At 44.7% G+C, this 21,411-nt stretch overlaps 1 protein-coding gene across 2 annotated transcripts; it reads right to left on the bottom strand.

The window, feature by feature from the left end:
* Positions 1-23: 23 nt before the first annotated feature.
* E2F6 (E2F transcription factor 6) lies at positions 24-20,591 on the bottom strand. 2 transcript variants are annotated; one of them, XM_087823347.1, is made up of 7 exons: positions 20,484-20,591; positions 13,104-13,158; positions 9,063-9,279; positions 7,313-7,469; positions 5,881-5,994; positions 4,351-4,498; positions 24-3,244 (listed from the first exon to the last, which is right to left on the bottom strand). In XM_087823347.1, the coding sequence occupies exons 1-7, from the start codon at positions 20,589-20,591 to the stop codon at positions 3,195-3,197; spliced, it is 849 nt and encodes a 282-aa protein (XP_087679473.1). In that variant the 3' UTR covers positions 24-3,194. The 2 variants fall into 2 exon arrangements, with proteins under 2 accessions (XP_087679473.1, XP_087679474.1); XM_087823348.1 differs by lacking the exon at positions 24-3,244 and having other exon boundaries at positions 5,877-5,994.
* Between the last annotated feature and the right edge of the window lie 820 nt (positions 20,592-21,411).

Below are 21,411 nucleotides of genomic sequence, written 5' to 3' on the forward strand. Positions count from 1 at the left end.
AGAGAAAATCTGACACGGTGAGGTATCATGCAGAATTTTTTAAGTATGTCTTTATTGATTTCAGAGAGAGGAAGGGAGAGGTAGAGAGATAGAAACACCCATGATGAGTCATTGATCGGCTGCCTCCTGCACACCCCCCACCGGGGATAGAGCCCACAACCCAGGCATGTGCTCTGACCTGGAACTGAACCTCGATCTCCTGGATCCTAGGTGGATGCTCATGCAGATTTCTGAACTGCTGTAACTTTTCTTCCCAAGTTATTCCATTTACATTTTAACATGTAAAAATTAGTACCAATTCACCTTATCGACAAGAATGGGATCCTGAATGGGACTGTTTCTCAGTGCTATTCTCTTAGCACCTGCTTAATTGAAAGCCGGTGAGGAATCTGAGTAACTGTTAATTCTCACCAAACAGCAACCATCACACACGTTAGACTCACATTACACTGGGAGCCAACGGACAAATCCAGGAAGGATGAGAGTGGACATGACTGTCTCGAGCTTACGGCCCCCCTCCTGCCAAGTGCGCTCACAGCACAGCGCTGAGTTGAGGGACAAATAGGCACATGTGCTAGAACGCCTGACAAAATGCAAAACTGGGGCAGAGTCTTTTCTTTTAGTGCAAATTCAGTTTGTTGGTTTGTGTGTTCAAAGAGTCGGGCTTTGTTTTCAAATTCTTGGGATTTGGGTTGAATGAAGTCAGGTCATTTTCTTATCAAGCAAAAATGTACTGCACACTATAGAAGTGTGGGAAATATCAACCCCTGTGAGCCATGGCCCCTACGCTCTGAGAGCATGTAATGCCAGTGGGGAAACCCGGCCAGCCACCTGAGGATGGACGATGGCTCCCAAAAGCTCTGGGTGGACTGTGGGGTGATGGAGGCGGAGTTTAAGTGGGGTCCGGAGTGGGGATGCACTTTTGAAAGCTGAGAAGGGGAAGCCGACTCCAGGCAGAGGATGAGAGGAAAGGCACAGGGACGGGAGAGAGCACTGGGTTCCAGGCATGGTGGCTAAAGCAATGAGGTCTGGGTCAAGGGCTGGCACAGAGACTAACACGACTGGAAAGCGAGGCTGGGGCAGCCCAGAGGCCGCTGTGTTGGGAGTCTGGACGTCAGCCTGAGGGAACAGGGACACTCCAGGTTTCTGAAGGGGTTGGTGACATGAAAGGATGGTGTGCGCAGAGATGGGCAGTGACATCGGGACGCAGGGAGGAAGGGCTGGGAGCTGGTTTGGGGCAGCTGAAGCAGCTGCAGAAAGAAGACACCAGACACCAGAAGGCGAAGTGACGGGAATGCTCCTTTATATCACACACCTATGGCTACAAAGAGCTTCAGGATCTCATCCCACCCTCGGAGCACTGTTAGCTGAACACCTGTCACGTTTCACAAGTGAAGAATTGCGGCTCAGACATGAAGCTATCACCTTGGGCCAGGTCTCCTTTGTTGGCTTTAGGGGAATAGCCTTTCTCTCCTGCCCCTCATTACTCCTTCTCAGGAAGAACTTTTTCTTCCTGTTTCCCCTTAAACACAGATGTCCGTGGGCCCCTCCTCTTCTCCTGTGATATATGCCCTCATTAGATGACCTCACCCACTTGTGGTTCTGGCCATCACATACTGACACCTGCCAACCCTACTCTGCAGACCCTAGGTCTTCTCATGAGCACCTGATCATACGCACACACACGCCTGCCTGAAGTCTCAGGTTCACCAGCATGTCCCAAACAAGGAGCACTACCAGCAGTGCAGGCCTGGGAGGAAGCCAGCGGCGCTGCTAGGGAGGCTGTGGGTGCTGCGAAGGGACAGGATGGACAGAAGCCACTGGAGAGCAGAGGTATGTGAATCCTAAACACTCAGCACTATTTTTCAATATTTTCATTTTTGTTTCTATTTTAAATCTTTTTATACATGATCTTAATTTCAAGTTGCTTCAGGTTTTTCTTTGAAAGCAAGAGGCATTTAAAATACAAATCTGAATGACGCTTATAAGAATCCTGTATGGTAGACAAGCCAAGTATTTTAGTCTCATTTTACAATTCACTCACTCGCCGATTTGTTCAAACATTTACTGAGCACTTATTGCCGGGCAGGCACGGTGCAAGGCTCTGGGTGTACAATGATTAAGACAAAGTCCCTCAAGGAGCTCACAGTCTAATGGTAAACTACGAGTGAACTGAGGCACAGAGTGGTACACGATTTACCCAGTGAGGTAGAGTTAGCTAGGTACTTGGAAATGGGGGACCAGAGCGGGAGTGAGGGCAGGTACAACTAGCGCCTAAGTAAACCCCTGATTGAAGAGCAAGCTGCACACAGACACACTATCACAAAACCTGCTGGCAAAAAGGTTACAACAGTTTCCACCTGTCACTGTAATTGAATTGGTGCCTTACACTCAACTAAGACACTATCTGATGGCATTTCTACACTTGTCCCTAAAGGTTTGGGGCAGCCACCGGTCTCCTCAGACACAGTAACTGTAGGTGGTTCGACATCCAATTCCAGCCCTGTGAGTCATGCTGAAATTCTGAATTAAACCCATGATCTTTACTGTATTATAGCATATTTATGCTACTCTACATGTAGAAGTTTGGAAAAAAGGCTCCTCTAAACCACACTCACAGGGTTCTAATAAGTTACATGTGCCACAGAAATTAGAGAATTTGCCTGTTAATTTCCATATATACATGATTTTGGCTGTACAATGTGAAAAGATCCACTTAGAAGCATAGGTAACCTAAACACTATACAGATATATACAGAAATCACATTCAGATGGCGGGTGCACCCCATCAGTGCGCAGCAGCTCACTGCAGACATGAACTTGTGTAAGGCAACTGCTTTTGTATAATGACACATGATCCTTGGAGGAGGCGCAGAGCCCAGAGGACCGTCCATTCAGGCTTGACGGACGGTTTTAGAGCTATCTTTGTGAGGAAGCTATTTCAGTAGGCAGGCTGAAAAAAAGCATACTTCCCTGACAAAAAGCGGTGAATTTTAAAAGAGTTGCTTTTGAACGTGGAAACCATAATAATGCAGGAACCTAAGTAGTGAGCCACTCAAACACACCATGGGGCTTGATGCTAGTGCTGAGGAGGAGGGGACCTCACAGTGACCTGTTGCTTTGAGGATCAAACTTGATGCGTAACCATCCATGGGATGCTCCAAACCACTCGGCACACGCATGCTCAGAGCCCATCAGTTGCTCACTTCAAGCTGTTCTTCACTTTGCTGTGGAGGACTTTCTTCTGAAAAATAACAAACATGAAAGAATTTCTTCTAAGTGAGGGTTTAAAGGGCAACCATGTAACAGAACACACAATTCAACTGCAAAACAAAAAAGGAAGGACCCTGGTCAAGAACCATATTCTGATGTTAACGGCATAAGACTAATGCTCCAAGTCACAAGAATAAGCTGGAACACAAACATGTACCTGAGAGCGCCTGTCAGAATGTGACGGCCTCCTCCGTCTACAGAGACCTCCTCAGCCGGCACCAGCACGGGACCAACACGATCCTGTTTCTACCCATAAGTTTCACATTTTTTGATGGTTTCCTTTGCTGTGCAAAACCATTTCAGTTTGATGTAGTCCCATTTGTCTTTCTTTTGTTCCCCTTGCCCAAATATTGGTATGTAGAATGTCTGAGATTTTACTGCCTGTTTTCTTGTAGGATTTTTATGGTTTCAAGTCTAACCTTAAGTCTTTAATCCATTTTGAGTTTATTCTTGTGTACGGTGTAAGAAAGTGGTCTAGTTCCATTTTTTTGGCAGGTATCTGTCCAATTTTCCCAACACCATTTATTGAAGAAGTCTCTTCAATACCCCATTGTATGCTCTTGCCTCCTCTGTCAAATATTAACTGACATAAAGGCAGGGGGTTATTTCTGGGCTCTCTGTTTTATTCCACTGATCTCTATGCCTGCTTTTCTGCCAGTCCCATGCTGCTCTGATTACCATGGCCTGTATTACAGTTTGATACCTGGTCTTGTGATCTGTCTAACTCTGTTCTTCTTTCTCAAGATTGCCGTGGCTGTTTGGGGTCTTTTGTGGTTCCAGATAAATTTTTGGAGTACTTATTCTAGTTCTGTGAACTACACTACTGGTGTTTTGACAGGAACTGCACTGGCTCTATAGACTGCTTTGGGCAATGTGGACGTTTATAGGATGCTAATCCTCCCTGTCCATGAACATGGCACATGCTTCCACTTAGTTGTATTGTCTTCCATTTCTTTCTTCAGAAACCTATATAATTTTATTAGACAATGTCACCCAGTAAACTTTTTAAAAAAGTATGACATAATTTAAAAATCACTAGAACATTAAATTTTCCCAGATCACAAAACTGGTGTTTACCTTTATCAGGGTTTTTTGCATGTTTGCCTTTAGATGATGAGGTTCCTGCACCTCCAGACACCTTACTGCTTGAGCGGCCCTGCTCCACCTCACACAGATAGACGTCAATGGGCCCCTTGGTGCTCCGTATATGCACCGTGATGGAGTCCTAGCAAAACACATGGCAATCGTCAGCGTCAACAAGAGGATTCATAACTATTTTTTTTCACTTACCAGAACTGCAAAAGTTTCAAGGGACATTTCTGAAAATGTAAATTCAGATAGTTACCTTTCTATCATGTTTGAGAAAACCATGTACTAAATTTTAGTCACATTAACCCACTGGCCAATGCATGTTATTAAAAATAGCTACCTGATGATGGAACAATGGCCTCAGAGCCATGGTGTGAACACCTCAGTACTCAAGAGCCCATCCCCTCCTCCGGGTTGACTGACACCTTCGAGGAATCTGTAGGAGTCAAAACTCGGTGTCCTGATGACAAAGAAACTGAGAATCCCCTGTGGTCTCAGATGATCTGGGTGTGTTTTAGTTTCCAGGCCCCTGAAGAGCTAACTGAAAGGGCCATTCTTTCGTCCACTTGAAAAGGAGGATGAGATCACTACAAAATACACCTCATATAACTTAAAACACGAAAACCCATGAGTTGTCAGGAAACTGGGGGCTTCCAAGGGGAACGTGCTAAATTTTAAAGGAAGAGTTCGTTATAAACGGGTCCTTTGCTATTCTGACCGGGAGTGGGTTCGACTGTGTCTGCCTCTTCCCATCCGTGCGGGGGGGCCGGGGCCGGGTCCCGGGCAGCGCTGCCCCCTCCTGCACTCCTCACTGTGGTCCTGGACCCTTTGGCCCACAGGCCGACGCTCTAACCACTGAGCCAAACTGGCCGGGGCTACTTTTCATTTTTACCGTATAACTTAAGAGTTCTAGTTTACCCTTCAGTCTTCTCAGAGTTGGTTAGTGAGTTAATTCCCTAAAGCCTGGGCTGACACCAGATTTCCTTCTGGAACTTCAGGAGTGAGGTCACGTCCCGGTGATGCCTCCAGAAGCAGCACTATAGCACAATGATTAACAACACAGTGAAGCCAAACCGTCTGGGCTGAATTCTGGTTGTTTCTTACTGACCATGAAGAAGTAAATTCATCAATTAATCTTTCTATGCTTCAGGTTCCTCATGTTGAAGAGGATAATCATCATGACTACTCTGCCTGCTGTTATTTAAGACGAGCTAAAATGTGTACAGTGCCTGGAGCAGCACCAGGTGTGCAGCTAGGTGAGCATGCTAACTTGCTGACTGGCTACTTCGAGCCAGAACTCGCAAGTGCGGCCAGGACTTAGGTCAGCAGGGTGTTTAAACTTAAGTGCAGATGCCAGTTATCTCATGACTGGTCAACAGTGTTCGGAAACGGAAACACGTATACTCACGACTGGTCAGCAGGGTATTATGGGTCATAAAGTTACTGAGGCTGCAATGAAGCAGAGTATCAGCAGGTGCCCCCCCCCCCCGAAAATCTTACAAATGCAGGGTTACCTACTTCTCTGGGGGCTGGAACGTCCAGTCTAGTTTCTGCTGGAGCCTTCACTGCGATAACAATCTGCTCATGAAAGGCCTGAATGCTGTGGATATCTTGGTACGTCACATATGCTAGTGTAAAAACCAGTTAAGGATCTCTAGGCAGAGGCTTGCTTTGTGGGAGGTAGCTTAGCTCTTGTAATGCAGGGATGCAAGTATATCAGAATATCTTTAGTTTTTATAGGATACAAACAATTAAAGAAGGCCGTTAGTAAAAACACTTTCATACATAATTCTTACTTTATGACTTAGTGTTTTACATATTTATAACTCAATCTAAAGAGTTCCTTTAAACTGTACTATTGTGATTATGACAATTTCTGGAGAAATATTATTAAAGTCTGGATTCCTGACACAAACACAACTCATAAAGGTATCAAATCCACCCACCCAACCCCATTCCCTATTCACGGCTAGACCTCACTATGAGAACCTCTAGGGAAAAGTATCTGGAGTTTTGGTGAGAACCCCTTAAAATTAAGGTGGGAAAAAAATCTGTAAAAAGCAGAAACAACTTAAGACAATAAGTTTTTCAGGATTAACATCTACTCATGGGATTTCTCTAATCCAATATTCTTGTCTAACTCATCACCTGAATTTTTGTACTTGGTTACTGTTTTGGCTAAAATTATAACAATTACGTGTTTTATTGGGCGACTCCAACATTCTTTTTTCACTCCACAGACTTTTTGACTATAGTAATGTTAGCACTTCTTTTCCTTTTAATAACTATTGGAACAGGAGTTTAGACTGATGTAGAGTTTATGTAATCTGGAAGCTTGAAACAGCTCTGAGTCTGTGACACCTTGCAAAAGTGCTGCAAGGGGAACCAAGTAACGCATGACCCAGGAGACCCAGAAGATCAGCTGCAGAGGCAACTCTCCCCTCTAATCCCAGAGATACAAGTTTAGGAGCAGCACTGACATTCACTCCATCAGGCTTTGTGACCTAAAGGAACAGTTTAAGTGCCATTTCAATGGCCATTCATTGTTTCAGAAATAAAATAAAATGTAATGAACAAATTAGGGAAAACAGGAATTTCTCAAAAATTTTACCACCTTTATTACAGCAGCCAGGCTACGAGAATGCACAAGAATGCTCCACTAGTTTAGCTCCACTAGTTTAGCTCTAACTGCAATGTCAGCCTCAGTAGGTTACTGCACTACTCAGGTTGTGGCGCAGCGCTTAACCAGAACCACACACCAGGAAGGTAAAGGCCATGATGTGTTATTTGGGCATGTTTGAGGCTATAGGACTAAACCTTTACTTACTTTAACTTCTAAAGGTCTAATTTTGTTTAACTACATGAATTAAATCCCCAAGCTGACTCGACTATTTAAAAAAACTTGCTTTGGAAGGAGAAATTTTTTAAAGAGGCACAGAGTTAAAGGATATCTTTCATTTTCTTTGTCATCTGTTAACTCGAACAACTGCTGAGCACAATCCTTAATTAACTCATCCAGAGCTTCTTCCATCGCTGATAAGTCAGAAAGTTCCTCCTGCAGCTTCTTCTGTTGGGGCACAGCTCCAAAATTGTTGAGGTCAGATCCTCTTTAAAAGTATTAGAGAAAAAGATCACCCTCAGTAACATAGGAGATTGCAGAATAATGCAGAAGAGGTTACTGGAACTGCCTCGAAAGTTTACATCAGTTGCTTGCCACAAGGGCAGACGGACACTACCTCGACTTCACCTCTGCCCTCCCATTACCCTAGATTACCATTATTCCTCCTGTACATAAACTGTTTTTTGTCCCCATTTCTAGTCCGTTTCACAGGGGCTTAGAAAAACAAACACATCATAACTCCAGAGAAATTAATAGGAGTATTGAAAGCTTAATGAAGCTTAATGAAGTAGCAGGGAAAGCTTAATGAAATGGTCATGTCACTAAGAGTCAGTAACACCCAATTTAAGCCCCAGGTCTAGTACGTACAGCATGACTTCTGACCAGTCATACTCTTTTAGTCCCTTAGTTTTTATATATGAAAAACCAGGAGTGCTGGCTAACTGCTAAAATTCTGAGTCTGTATTGCTCCCTACTGTGCATATTATATCTGGTTCTATCTGAATATGATGATTATATTCATTGCTCTTAAAAGACTTTCTTTAGTTATTACTGTTTAAGCCAATATATGACCTGAGTAACAACTGATATTTTTTTCTTCAATCTTTATGAAAATAAAGACAGAAAAGACTGTTACCATGATCTTTTGCCTGCTAGTTTTCAATGTGATTCCCATTAGTGATTCAGAATACAATCTGAAGTTAACCCCTCAAGTGTTGTTTCATGTTATTTAGTAAACACATTCAAGTTAGACTTCAATCTGCATTTTCGCACTATTGAAAAAATACCTTTATAAACTGCTTTCCTCTAATAACTAAGTTAGTTACTTAGGGTCATTTATGACCTTTGTTGGTAGCATTTTCACTTGCCTGAAAAGTCTCTATCTACTCACATGCTAGAACTGGTTCTCAGTGTATGTTTGGAACTGTTCCAGAAACACTTGCCTACTATAACACTTTCTCCTATGCATGTGCGAGCAACCCCTTCCCCCTCCCACACCTGTATCTACCTACATCTATATCACAAGGTCCTCCTTCCACGTGATCCTTCCTAATCCCACGTTAAGTCTTCAGCAATCACCTTTTTGACATGAAGTCTACCTTTTTTGTATTGAGGGCCATGAGTTTCTCAGTGTGATCCACAGCCTATCTGCACGTAAACCATAGGAGGTCGATTCCCGCTTTCTCCAGACAGTGGGATTACAGCCCCCGGGGCAGGAGGCTTCTAAGTGTTCATTACACTACTGTGCAAGAACCACTGTTTCACAACCTTAACTGATTTCCCTGACATCAATAATCAATAGGAACCGAGGAAATACTTTGAAAAGCGATTATCTTAAAACTAATCACATTCCATTTAACTTATCCATAGTATCCTCCTGTCTATGACTCTTAAGTAGGAAAAGCCATTTATGTACTTTGTGTGACAATGTAAAAAATTTTATAGAATCCTCTTCTAACAGGAAGTCACATCTTACTCTGTTTCCTATTGTGCAAACACTGCTCCATCAGTTAGTTTTAGGCATGAGATGGTCACTCAATGAGAAAGAAAAAGAGCCATGAAAAGTTTGAAGTCAACTCACATCCATCGAATGTGGTTCTTAGATTTTTTTTCAACCAGGTCGATCCCATCTAGGACGTTGGTGATGTCATACACTCTTCGTTTCCGCACTCCCAGTTTTGTAGCGACCTTGTTTAAGTCAAGAATACCCCCAGGAGCATTTCTGACAAGATCCATAAATTTCCGAGTTAAATAGACCAATGATACATCAAAACGAGGTCTCTTCACTTTTAGAGTTTCTGGGAAACAAAACAAATCTGTGTAAAATTTTAAATAGCATTTCTTTCTAAACTCATATAAAAATTATTTATTTCCTCTCGATCAGTAAGCGCAGACACTATGGAAATTCTACACACTGACCAAATCATAGCTAATTTTTATGAATCAGATTTCTCAAGCTGGATAAAAGTTAGCCTAGCCTAGGTAAACAAAGGCTTTAGACTTAAAGGAGCATTCAAGCCCAGCCAGGCGTGGCTCAGCGGCTGAGCATCGGCCTAGGATCCAGGCAATCGGGGTTCGATTCCCAGTCAGGGCATATGCCTGGGTTGCGGGCTCGATCAATGACTCTCTCATCATTGATGTTTCTATCTCTCTCTCCCTCTCCTTTCCTCTCTCTGAAATCAATAAAGATATATTTAAAAAAAAAAAAAGAAAAAGGAGCATTCAAAATATGCAACCCATTTCCACTGGTGTGAATTTTCAGAGCTCACTGCACCTTACCCAAGCGGTGAATTTGCATTTGTATCAACATCATTCTAAGGAATGAAATTAGAAATGATTTTAAGAATTAATTTTCTCATTTGCTCTTCAAGTTATGGAATTGTTATAAAGCAAAGGCAGAGACTTGGCTTTTTTTTTTTTTTTTAATGTTTCTACACATGTCATGGTATAACCCTGTCTGATGAAGTTTTTGAAAGAGCTCAAACTGGACAGTTCTATTGGACAGAGCTCCTAATAGGACAGTTATGATACACCTCGAGGAAAGGTAGTAAATCTACTTTTTACAATATTCACTACTCTATATTAACAGACAAGCAAATGAAAGGGGGAAAAAAAATCTCTTTTATTCCTCTCACCCACCTAATATGCTTTTGGTTTGTTTATACACACTCTGCCCCTCCACACCTGAATGTCTCGATATATATATGACTGACATATAAGAAAGCTGTTGAGAGTAGATCCTAAGCGTTCTCATTACGAGGAATTTTTTTTCTTTTCTTTTAGTTGTATCTATATGAGATGGTGGATGTTACCTAAACCTACTGTGGTAATCATCCCGCAGTACAGGTAAATCAAACCATCATGATGTATGCCTGAAACGTATACAGTAATGTATGTCAATTACTTCTCAATAAAACTGGAGAAAGATATTTTCTATTAATGGCTGCATAACATTTAATTCTTAATGGCTGCACACTATTTAACTGCATGGAATATTCATGTCCTTACCCCAACACCAGAAACTCAAATTGTTTACAACTTGATGATTTTGCACAATACTTCAATAACTCTCCCTGTAGCTAAATTTTTATATGCACCCTTCATTCTTTCCTTCAGATAAATTACAAGATGTGAAGCTGCTGCGTAAAAGGGCATTTTTAAAGGAATTTGGTATGTGCTGCTAAACCTGCTGTGCAGGCTGGGGATTCTACCAGCTGGGGGCGGTCTCCAAGGGCTCGCCAGGACATAGTATTATCACTCTCTTCATCTTCCCCAATTTGATACTGAAAAAAAGTTCTTATGGTTTGGTGTACAGAGGAAATAAATTTATAAGAAACTTAGCTGTCCTAGTGAGGAGTATGTGACTTTTCTCCATCTTTACTTTCCCAGCACACCAGTCAGTGTGCTCCAGAAAAAGTACTCATACTCCCTTCAAGCAGAAATACCCTTGTCCAGAACCTCTGCAGTGGCATATGCAGGTTAAATACCACAGTGGTCATTTCAAGAACAAAAGTACACATTTTATATCATACATGTCTCCTTTGTGCAGACCATTCCTATACTTGAGATTAAACAGGATTAAAAAGTATTAAAAAATTTTAAATTATAGCTAGAATAAAGTCACAATTCTACAACAAACCTTGGAAAATTACAAATGAGAAATTATAACTTTAAAGAGCATCCATGTAGCCCTGGCTGGTATGTGGCTCAGCTGGCTGGAGTGTCATCCTGTATACTGAAAGGTAACGGGTTTGATCCCTGGTTAGGGTGCATATGAGAGGCAACTGATCAATGTTTTTCTCTCACATTGATGTTTCTCTCCCTATCTCCCTCTCTCAAATAAATTAAAAAAGTAAAATAAAAAGCATGCATTTATGCTAGATTACTAAGAAGACATGGCTTTGTAAGCTCAGGGTAAGTTTCCTATCATGTTAGTGCTTTTGTAAAGAAAAGATATTAACCCTTTGCGGTCGTATTAAATTTGGACATGGGTGTCATACTGGTTGGAATTAATTTCCATTGAAAGAGCAGTGATACATAACATGCAAGATTATGAAGGATAAACAAGATTTATGAACTGATACATGAATGGAGTTAAGATTCGTACGGTTCCTCGCTGTGGTGGCTAAGAGCAGACATACGACCGGAACGGTAAAAAAGCTGTGGTGGCTGAGAGTAGACAAACGACTGTAAAGGGTTAAACACCTATAACTATGTTGCTGAAGGGATATGATGACTAAAAAGATCTTCAAACTAAAGGCTTTCCATGGTCTAGTAAAGAACTGGTTACAATACTGTGAGGTAAGTGCTAGCAGAGGTACTCAGAATTACTTAAGATGACACAAAACCGTAACTAGAGAGGGAAATTGGGAAGGCCTGCTAAGGGGAGGATGCTGGGAATCGAGAACAGAAAGATGACTAGGAAGATGCTCCCCACTCTAATGGAGGCCAGGGGCTCAGTGAGGCAGAGGACACACGTCAGAGGACAGAGCGGCGTTTGAGGACACGGCGTACTTACGGAGTCCACAGCTAGTACAGCGTTAGCAGTGAGCGAGCAGCAGAGTGCTGGCTGTAAGGGAAGCAGAGGTGACCTTCCAGGGCCTTGTCTGTCTATCCAGTACCCACTGCCTTGCTTCTTTTAAGAACATGAGGTAGCTTATAAATTTAACATAAGTAAAACCAAATAAGTGGGGAGTCAGGGTTCTCTAAGTAATAGCACCACTGAGGAGTCTTAGGTTGAGTGACATCACAGTCCCATTTCTGTACTAGAAAAATCATACTGGCAGCAGAAGGAAGAGCCTGGGAGCAGGCGACCTGCATAGGAGGCTGTCCCACTACTTCAGTATGGGAGAGGGAGAACCCAAACTGCAGCCAGTTCAACACACAGGTTGAGCAAGTTACTTAACCTCTCCGGGCCTCAGTTTACTTGTCTACACAATATAAGTAACAATCCATACCTACATTTTGAAGGCTTATTGTGATAGTCCATGCAAAGAGCTTAATATAGGGCCAGGCCTGATGAGAGCTCACTAAATGTATGGGGCAGAGGGAGAAACAAACGCAAGTTAAAACCTCAAGACCAACTACAGGCAAGGCTGTGATGGGGCTGAGGAAAAGTTAAGGGCTGACACCAAGATTTCCATATGGGGCATCATGTATGCACTGTGTATCCAATGAGAATGGGGCCAAATGTAGGGGAAATTAGGGGTGGGGCGCTCTATCATAAAGGTTTGGAAGGACAGGGAACTAGGGCAACTGGCCTTCTATCTCCATTAACTGACTGAGCACTGGCCCAAGGCTGGAGTCCTTTAAAGGAGAGCACAGGAAATCCAAGGCGGCTGGGGGGAAAGGCCATCCTCCTGCTTCCTGGCCTGTGGCCTTGGCTCTGCTCACAGCAGCGCGGGGCTGCTCTCCCAGCACTCTGGGGAAATGCAACAGAATAAATGCACTCACGCACACTACTCAGCCCGCAAACTCAGGAACTCCAAGCTTTACAGTTCAGTGTACAAATAACAAACTTTATTTACATTTCTCATCAACTCATGTACATTTAAAAATAAATCATTGAAATCATAGGAAGTTCAACCTTCAAAACCTAAAACCTATTAAGGAATCAACTTACTTCTCATGGACACATACTGTACATTATCTTCTAAATTAATCATTATTTTTGATGGCTGGAAAAAAGAAAAAAACAGAAATTTAACTTAGTAATTTAAAAACAACAATGTATATGAACCACATTTTACTGGATAATATATAGATTTTTTTCACTCTGGGATAATTTGGGTGTGAGAAAACCAGTCCTTCTTCCAAATTATATCTACTCCAACTGTAATCACATCTGACAATGTCATAGATTTAAATTTCTAAAGCAGCTCAAGAGGGAAAAGGAAGGAATGGTGAGGGAGAGGGAAAATGTGAACACTGAATACATAGTAATGAATGGACATGGATTTGTTGACTGCATCAGATACTGAGGATAAAAGGAAATACCAAAATGATTAGGACACTGTCCCCGACTTGGAAGGCTCAGCAGAGGTGTGAGACATGCCTAAATTAATAAGTGCTCACCTCCTGCTATTTAAGTGTAAGTGGCTCCCAAACATTTGCTCAGGACCTTTCATGGGAGCCATTCGTTCCCATTATAGTTGATGGAAAGAGAGCAGCACTTCTCAGGATGGAAAGTAATGGGTGCTACACAACCGGAAACTTCAGTATTCAGATTACTAAAAGGCTTCTTTCAAATTCCCGGAACAACTAGGAAATTGGTAGTAGCTCCACTACCAAAGCTTCACCATTCTATCAGCTATTCAGAGGTCATGAGAGTTTATACAAACCTTTAGACAGAACAATGTGAACAGAATCCTGTATTAGCCTCATGCTTCGAATGAAGTATAATGATGTTTTAATGAAGTATAAGGATGTTGTGCCTCCAGATGGGCTGTAGTCAACCAGGTTTAGCTCTTGTTTAAGTGAAAAACTGGCCCCCAAATTGGCAGAAGAAAAGCTGGGGTAAGTAAATTCCGTAAGGTGCTCTCAGAGAAGGGTCAACGGGACTAGAACAGGTGCACCAAGAGGGACTCACAGGGTTCACAGGGAAGGGGGCCCCAGCTGAGCCTTGAAGGGTGCGCTAGCACCAGGCCAAACATGGAGGACTGAGAGTCTCGCAAGGAGTTAGACTTTATGTCATAACCAGTGGAGACTCATGGGAGATTTCTGAACAAGAATACGACATAGTCAAGCTCATGGTTTAGGAACCTAAGTATGGGAGAAACACAGCAAAAAGATGGAGGGTGGGGAAGCCTGAAGGCAAGGTGATTAGTGTTACAAACACTTGGCACAAGGATTTCCATATTGTCTATGACAAGATGATAGCACCCACTGGCAAGTTAGCTTGATATGAATAATTCCACTGAAATAAAATTCTGCTGTGAAATTAACTTGGTGGTTAGAATTTAAAGGAAAATATAGACCTGCTAAGGTGTGCAAAACCAGACTTGGGAATGCTTGTCCTGGGGACAGGGATTATGCCTGGGGAGCGTTCTTGAACAGTGATGACAACAGTGACTTACAAACATGGTGTCCACCATGAAACATTCAAGGGCAGCCCTATCAAAGTCAAACATCAGACAAGTATGACCAACTGTCGTCGTTTTTACATTTACCCCTTCTGCTAATGGACTATGAGTTTTCTACTCAGTCCATGATCTGTTCCTTACGTATATCGGTGGCATACTATTTTAATTACTGTAAGGTTAGAATAAATTTAACTACTGCTTGCGGGTTTGAGAATGCACTGCAGAAAGGTTTAACAGAGCAGAGCTTACAGGTGCCTTGTGGCACATAGGGCTCCAGTTCTTCATTCTGAGTCCCAACGGTATCTGAATAGGCCATTCACTATCTGCTCTCCACCTTTTCCAGGACAGCACCTTTTCTGCTCTACACCCCTCCCTCTCCACCTATTCCAGGAGGGCACCTTTTCTGCTCTATACCTGTCGCTCAGCTGGGCCTCACGACAACTTTCTTTCCCCTTTATTCTTTGTCTAAAGGCAGCTGCATGCACTACATCTTGGCTATACAGAGATTTGTGGGAAAATAGGCTCCAACAGCATCCATTCATTTTTTTTCTTTGCATATGAAAACACTACCTCTGGTCCCTCAGGGGCAGACATCCCAATTTGTATAAATCCTACAGGTCTACAATTCTGGAGATTTCCAAAGTACCCATAGTAATGACACATCCATCCCCTTTATATCCAACATAGTTCTTAGTTTAAGGCTGTGTTTGGGACTACCAATTACTGACTTCTTAGATGCAGGGAGATATAACTTTATTGCCTATTTTCCAAGCTAATATGAAGATTAAATGAGACATTTTGTAAATAATAAAATCGTACACAGCCACATAATTGTTTCCTTTTTGAACCAGAGTAGTGCCTGGCACATTTGGGCACCTGGTAAATATTTGTTAAACTCACGAATGAAGGCTGAGTGAGCATCTTGTCGTACAACCCTGACTGACAGATGAGAGCATTATGAAACAGTGAGTGTTTAGACCCAGGACACAGGGTGAAGACCCCCCTGGGCCCACCGTTCATAAGGATCACGGGAAGAACATGAAGCCTCGTTTTCCACTTTCCAACATAACACTGATCGCCTAGAGAGATCCACTGGCAATCCCGGGAAGCCTCCCGGCTCCTGGAACTCTGACCTGCCTTCAGTGGGGAGGCGGGGAGCACTCCTAGGAGCAGATGGGACCAGACAGGACCTCTCCTTCTGAAGTGACTTACACACTGAATAAATGTTTCCTCACACAAGTCAGTGAGCTACTAAAAAAAAGAGAAAATGAAACGCCACCCTGCACTTGGTCCCAAGTAACGTAGGCCCGTCAGATCACATCAGTGCCTCTTATCCCTGGAGAGACTGACAGGGCTTTACACCCTTGTATGGGCCCTTCTAAGGGAGAAAAAATGGGGCTCCCACTCCAGCTGAGGAACAATGGAGGTCCCTGAGAGTTACCCATTTTCTTTTCATTTTGAAACAATCTCAGAAAAGGTGCACAAATAGTGCTAAGAACTGCGACATTCCTTTCACCTAAATCATACAAAGAATAATTTTTGACATCGACTTTATGATGTTTCTCTCTACACACACACGCTTTTTCCCTGAATCACTTGAGGGTAAATTGCAGATCCCTAAATAATTCCATGTGTAGCTCGGGGGCATTCCCTTACACAACCGCAGTATAATTACCAACAAGTTTGTTCAAGACTGAGCAGTCTTGAAAGACCGTCAGCAGGAACCTAGACTCTAAGGACATTGGCTGCCAGTGAGGAGAAACACATGGCTAGAAGCTGGAAGAAGGGACCCGGGTTATGCTGAGAGAGCACTTAGCAACACTGCCAACTGCAGTTATGTGAGAAGTAGGAGATGACGATGGACCAGTAATGTAACTACAGAGATTTCCATGCAAAGGACTGATGGTGGTGCCCGGCTTTTCCCTGCAGCTCATAGTAAAACGTACTGAGGAAAGAACTGTTAAATAAAAAGGAGCCAGGACTTAGTGGCTTTAAAAATTCTCAGCACTGCCCGGTCAGCCTGGCTCAGCGGTTGAGCAGCAACCTATGATCCAGGAGATTGAGGTTCGATTCCCTGTCAGGGCACATGCCCTGGTTGCAGGCTTGATCCCCAGTCAGGGGCGTGCAGGAGGAAGCTGATCAATGACTCTCTCATCATTGATGTTTCTCTCTCTCCCTTCCTCTCTCTGAAATCAATAAAAATATGTTTTAAAAAAATTTTTTAAATAAAAAAAAAATTCTCAGCGTCTCCAGAGACTAAAAATTAATGACTTCTGAGAAAGACCAAATCCAAGGCACTGCCAGAAAAGTCCAAAGATGAAGGTGCAGGCATGATGGCACCACTTGGTTAACACCTCAGAGAGATCACAGATGGTACCTTAGAGTACATCTGTCACAAACATCCCTGAGAGTTCAAGGATGGGCCTCACAGACCCTCTGATCCAAGCCCAAGGTAGAGAAAGGGTTTATTTTGAAGAAATCTGACACTTGTCTATTGAGTGAACCACAACAAGATTCAGTTTTTGACAGAATTATATCAGCAAAAACACTGCCAGCTTGGACTAAAAAGGACAGAAACAGTCCAAATTAAAACAAAATTCTACTGACAGGAAGGAGGCTTAAAAAACTACTCAGCTATAGTAAGACTCAGACGGTGGAATCAAGAGCCCGGAGGGTAGAGCGGGGAGCAGGGAGAATTACTCTCAGGCCTTGAGACCCAATCAAGAAGTTTCCCACATCTACCAGGCTGCATTTCAGAACTGCTGTGGGCCAGTCCTGCTCTGTGACTCCCGTTTTCCTCCCTTACGAACAGGAGTGTCTAGAGCAGTTATCCCATGTCTGGTGTGTGGGGTCAGATGACTTGTGAATTTAATTTCACAGATCAAAGATCTGGAGGAACCATACTTGAGGATCTGTACTGAAAGAACCACACCTGAGGAGCCTGGATTCTTACTGTATTTCTATGAGTATAAAGTCAGTTATTTTGAGGCTCAAATTGTCCCAGGTTAGGCCAATGGCAGCTTTTTCAAAGTGGTTCCTGTGCAGCATACTTTTGACCTTTTTAGCATCTTTAGAAGGTAATGAGAGGAATGCTTCCTCAAATTTCTATGGGACTAACCTGCGCAGGTGCCACCATAGATATTGCTGTATTCTGTCTTAGCAAACCACCACTGTGGGGGGTACCATCAATGTTTCTACTCTTTTAAGAAAGTCTCACTGAGAGGTTACTCTCAGGTAATCCCCAGAGGGGATGCCAAGGAGAGCCCAGTAGTCGTCAAACCTCAAGACTGGACTACCTAAGAAACTTTCCCTTTCAATCCTCAAATCTCTTTCTCATTTGTTCAGGTTTATTACACAGCCTGTGAATATCTCAGGTGAGACATGAATAGAGAAGGCAGAGGCCTCCAAACTGAAAATCACTTGGGGCAATCTCTGGCACAGAGCTGTCCAGCTCCCCATGGGCAAGTGAGGACATTCCCAGCTATTTTACTGCTGATCCAAGTCCCACATCTAAAGAGCTACAGTTCTAAATTTGAGATCTCAGAGATGAAACCAAAAAAATAAAAGGTGAGTTTTAGGAACTAAAACCTTCAAAGTATTGTCTTTAAATTGGTTACAAATTTCTCTATACAAGTTTTCCTTTGTACTGACTGCCTGTTTTTGGGAATAATATCCCTTTAAGAGCCCTTTGAAAATACATAATTCTCCAGGGTGACTGTATTCTCCTCACTCATTTACATTTTCATTTTTCAATGTGTAGACTAAGTTCCACCTCCAACGACACTATTTTCTCCCTTCTCAAAATTCCAGTTTTCAAGCCATTTACCCAGCCAGACACATAATTTTTGCATTGCAATAAACTTATACATATTTAATTATTAAATATTTCCAATCATTAGTCAATTAAAACACATTGATACAGGTATTTGAATCACCATTTTATAGGCAGGAAAATAAACACTCATACATTCAAACATTTACCATTTACAGACTACCTACTTCATTCACTCAGTGACTACTTACCAAATCCTTGCCTGAGAGGCATCAAATGTGCTGGACATGTAACAATGAAATGAACAGTCACTCCACTCAGGGACCTACGAGCCACACATTTCAAAAAGGGGGAAAGTAAGCACAGGGTGTTTTGGGGGAACAACAGGAGTTGTGCTAACCCAGTGCTGAGAGGTCAGGGAAAGCTTCAGACAAGTGACCTATAAATCTAGACGTGAAGAACCATGGGACATAACAAGAAAAAGTGTGTTTAAAAAAAAAGGAACTATATTAAAAAGTTGGGGCAAAACCAGAAGCAGGAAAACTGGTTAGGAAGACAATGCAACAATCTGAAAAATAGATGATGGTAAGTATTGGTGATTAATTTTAATTAGACTGGAAAGATGGAGGACTTCAGTTTGGAAAGAGGAAAAGGCAAGGATGATGCTTAGGATAGCAACTTGGGCAACATGGTGGGTCTAACAAAGTCGTTGCTTGCTTATGCAAGATGATAATGAATTCAAGTTTAGACATATGAGTTTCAAATCTAAGTGGAGATATCTAGTAGAAAGCTGAAAAGCTCTGAGCTGGATTTATAGATTTGGGAGTTAAGGCACGGTAACTGAAACTAACCATGTATAAGAATATCTACGACTTCAAGGGAGGTGTGTATCTTCCAGCATTAAATGCAGAATGAAGAGTGCAGAGAGTACCAACATGTAAGCAATGGGAAGAGGAGTTTGCAAAGGGGCACGAGGAGAGGCCAGGTGAGTACATGAAGCACCCAGGTAGGTGCTGTTCAAGAAGCCATTTGATGGTGAGAGTTTCCAACAAAAGCAAGTGGCCAATCACATCAAGACTACTGCGATAAGGAGTGAAACATCCTCTGGACCCAACAATGTTCCTGGCAACCTTGGTTAGCACAGTCCCAGAGCTGTGCTGAGGGCAGAGGTCCCGGCAAGGGGTTAAGGTGGTAATGAGAGGTGCGGGCGTGGACACAGTGAATGCAAACAATGTTTTCAAAACATTTGGCTGTGAAGGGGCAGAGATGCAGTAGGTGGAAGGACACATAAAACTACGGGAAGGGTCTTTTAAGATGGGGATGGGTTTAGGATGCAGTTTAAGCAGGCAAGAATTTATCATCTGGAATCGGACAAAGTAAGGTTAAATCTAGGCTTTTCTACGTACTTTCTAACCACGGGCAAGCCACTTAACATCTCCAGATCTATTCTGGCAACTGTAAAACAAGAAGAACACTCTCTCAGGGCTGCTGTGAGGAATTAAATAAGATGATGACATTCACTATTCTCGAGCACCGAGTCCCCATGGGCATACCGACCGGGCATACTAACTAGTTACGGGAAGAAACCAGCAGAGAAAACGGAAAATACGGGGAGAAATGGAAAATGATGGACTCATCAGCAACCCTGAGGACCAAGGAGAACTTCCCGCATCAAGTCTAGAACAAGCATAAAAGGAATTAGCCTTTCCGGGAAGGGAGCGCCTCTTTCCGTCCAACGGAAGGCAAGATGCCTGCGGGCCGGGGGGGCGCGCGGCGCGGACGGGCCTTTAAGCGGCGGCAGCGCAGGCGGCGGGAGAGAAAAACAAGAGCCCGCAGAGGTCTCCCGAGGGCGAGGAAAAGCGGAAAACAAGCCTGTCCATCGCCAAGCTGAGCAACGCTCTCCGCCGCCGCTCGGCAGCCCCAGGTGGACGCCAAGGGGGCTGACAACGCGGGAGAGGACGCGCGGGAGGCGGCCCAGGACCGGCCTGGTGGTCAGCGCGCAGCGGGCAGCGCGAGGGCCGAGCGGCCCAGGGGCGGCCGGCGGCCCAGCCTGGGGGCCCGGCCCCAGGAGACCCCCGGCCCACCCCCCGGGGCCGCCCGCCCCGGCCCGCCCCGGCCGCGCCAGGGCCCGAGGCCGACGCGGACTCACCAGCAGGCCCTCCACGTTGATGGGGTCGCGGCACCGGCGGCGCACCGTCTCCTCCGCGGGGTCCACGAGCAGGCTGGGCGGCTTCCGCGCCGGCCGCGGCTCGCTCATGCTGCCCGCCGCTCCCGCGCCCGCCTCGGCCCCGCGCGCTCTCGCTCGCGCCCGCTCCGGTCGGGCCGGACGCCGCCCCACGCGCGGTCCCAGGGCTCGCCGGCGCACCTGGCTGGGCCGGGCCGCGGACGAACGCGCTGCCCACGGCCCCGGAGCGACAGCGCGGGCGGCGGGAGAGGGGTCACTCGCCTCTCTCGGGCGCCGCGGCCGCCATCTTCCCGCATGCGCAGTGCGCCGCCCCGGGCCACGCGGGCCCTCGGCGCGCGCCAATCCGCTCCCGCAGGCCGGAGCCCGCGAAAGCCCGGCGGCGGACCCCTCGGAGGGGATGGCGGGGAGAAGGAAGAGGTGGAGCAGGGATCCGGGGAGGGGAAGGGGGTCCGGGGACGGGAAGGGGACCCGGGAAAGGGAAGGGGATCCAAGGGAAGGGAAAAGGGATCCGGGGAAGGGAAAGGGGATCCAAGGGAAGGGAAAGGGGATCCAAGGGAAGGGAAAGGGGATCCGGGGAAGGGAAAGGGGATCCAGGGAAGGGAAAGGGGATCCAAGGGAAGGGAAAGGGGATCCGGGGAAGGGAAAGGGGATCCAGGGAAGGGAAAGGGATCCGGGGAGGGGAAAGGGGATCCGGGGAAGGAGAGGGGATCCGGGAAAGGGGATCCGGGAAAGGGGATCCAAGGGAAGGGAAAGGGGATCCGGGAAAGGGGAAAGGGATCCGGGGAGGGGAAAGGGGATCCGGGGAAGGAGAGGGGATCCGGGAAAGGGGATCCGGGAAAGGGGATCCAAGGGAAGGGAAAGGGGATCCGGGAAAGGGGATCCAAGTGAAGGG

The sequence above is a fragment of the Miniopterus natalensis genome, chromosome 13 (assembly GCF_054644295.1).
Source record: "Miniopterus natalensis isolate mMinNat1 chromosome 13, mMinNat1.hap1, whole genome shotgun sequence".
NCBI classification, from domain to species: Eukaryota; Metazoa; Chordata; class Mammalia; order Chiroptera; family Miniopteridae; genus Miniopterus; species Miniopterus natalensis.